Below are 845 nucleotides of genomic sequence, written 5' to 3'. Positions count from 1 at the left end.
ACCAGGACAGGCGGTTTGAGAGCAGAGAGAATGCGGTGCCCGTTCCCGAGTACCTCGGCGCGTTTTCAAAGTCATCCATCAGCATTTGGTGGTAATCCATATCGAAGCAACCAACGTAGCAGCCGGTATCACTTCCGGATATTGACTCGACTTTGAGTCCCGCATTCATCAAAGCCTCATAGGAGCACTCCAAAAGAATTCTCGCCTGGGGATCGATCGCTTTGGCTTCTTCCATCGTAATGCCGAAGAATGGCGTGTCGAAAGCGGAGACGTCTTGCTCCAAGAGGTGCGCCCCGTCAGCGGCGACGTTGTCTGGATGTGTGGCCCCCAGCCGATGGAATGCCTCGATATTGAAGCGATCGACTGGGATTTTGGAGTGCGCGGCTAACGATTTGCTGCTGTCAGTCACAAGTTGTGCCAGCGGCTGGACCAAGCATCAAGGGAGGTACGGACACCTGCGCTCGGCGAGAAGATCCCAGAGCTTCGCATCGCTATCTGCACCGCCAGGAAAACGATAAGCAAGGCCTATCACAGCAATATCGTCCGGCCGCCTCAGGGGGCACGCGACTTTCGCCATAATTCAGTCTGCACCGCCGGGAAAGCAGGCGGGGCACGAAAGACGGTTTGAAAGGGGCGAGAAAGAGTGTACAGTACAGGCTAGCAAAGATGGAGCTCGCTGTGCGTCGACTGGCAGAAGGCGAGCGGTCAATCCAAGGCGTACTTATAGCCCATGACTTGCAAATCTAAGGTGGCGAGCGCTAGGTCCGTTGGGCAATAGTGTCCCAGCGAATACAGGCACTACTGTTCTGTAAACGGGTGGAAGGGGATGTTGAGGATCTCGTCTG

At 55.5% G+C, this 845-nt stretch overlaps 1 protein-coding gene across 1 annotated transcript; it reads right to left on the bottom strand.

Moving 5' to 3' along the window:
* Window positions 1-577, bottom strand: WHR41_09615 (uncharacterized protein; the record flags this gene model as incomplete). The annotated part of the gene is made up of 2 exons (XM_069378218.1): window positions 1-384; window positions 454-577. Coding segments are annotated over 2 exons (508 nt in total), but the record flags the coding sequence as incomplete, so codon positions are not given.
* Window positions 578-845: the final 268 nt, after the last annotated feature.

The sequence above is a fragment of the Cladosporium halotolerans genome, assembly GCF_011745625.1.
Source record: "Cladosporium halotolerans strain TM138-S3 chromosome Unknown Sca526, whole genome shotgun sequence".
In the NCBI taxonomy this organism is placed as follows: Eukaryota; Fungi; Ascomycota; class Dothideomycetes; order Cladosporiales; family Cladosporiaceae; genus Cladosporium; species Cladosporium halotolerans.
The sequence above is the reverse complement of the archived record's forward strand: the minus strand, read 5'-3'. Positions and strand labels throughout refer to the sequence as shown.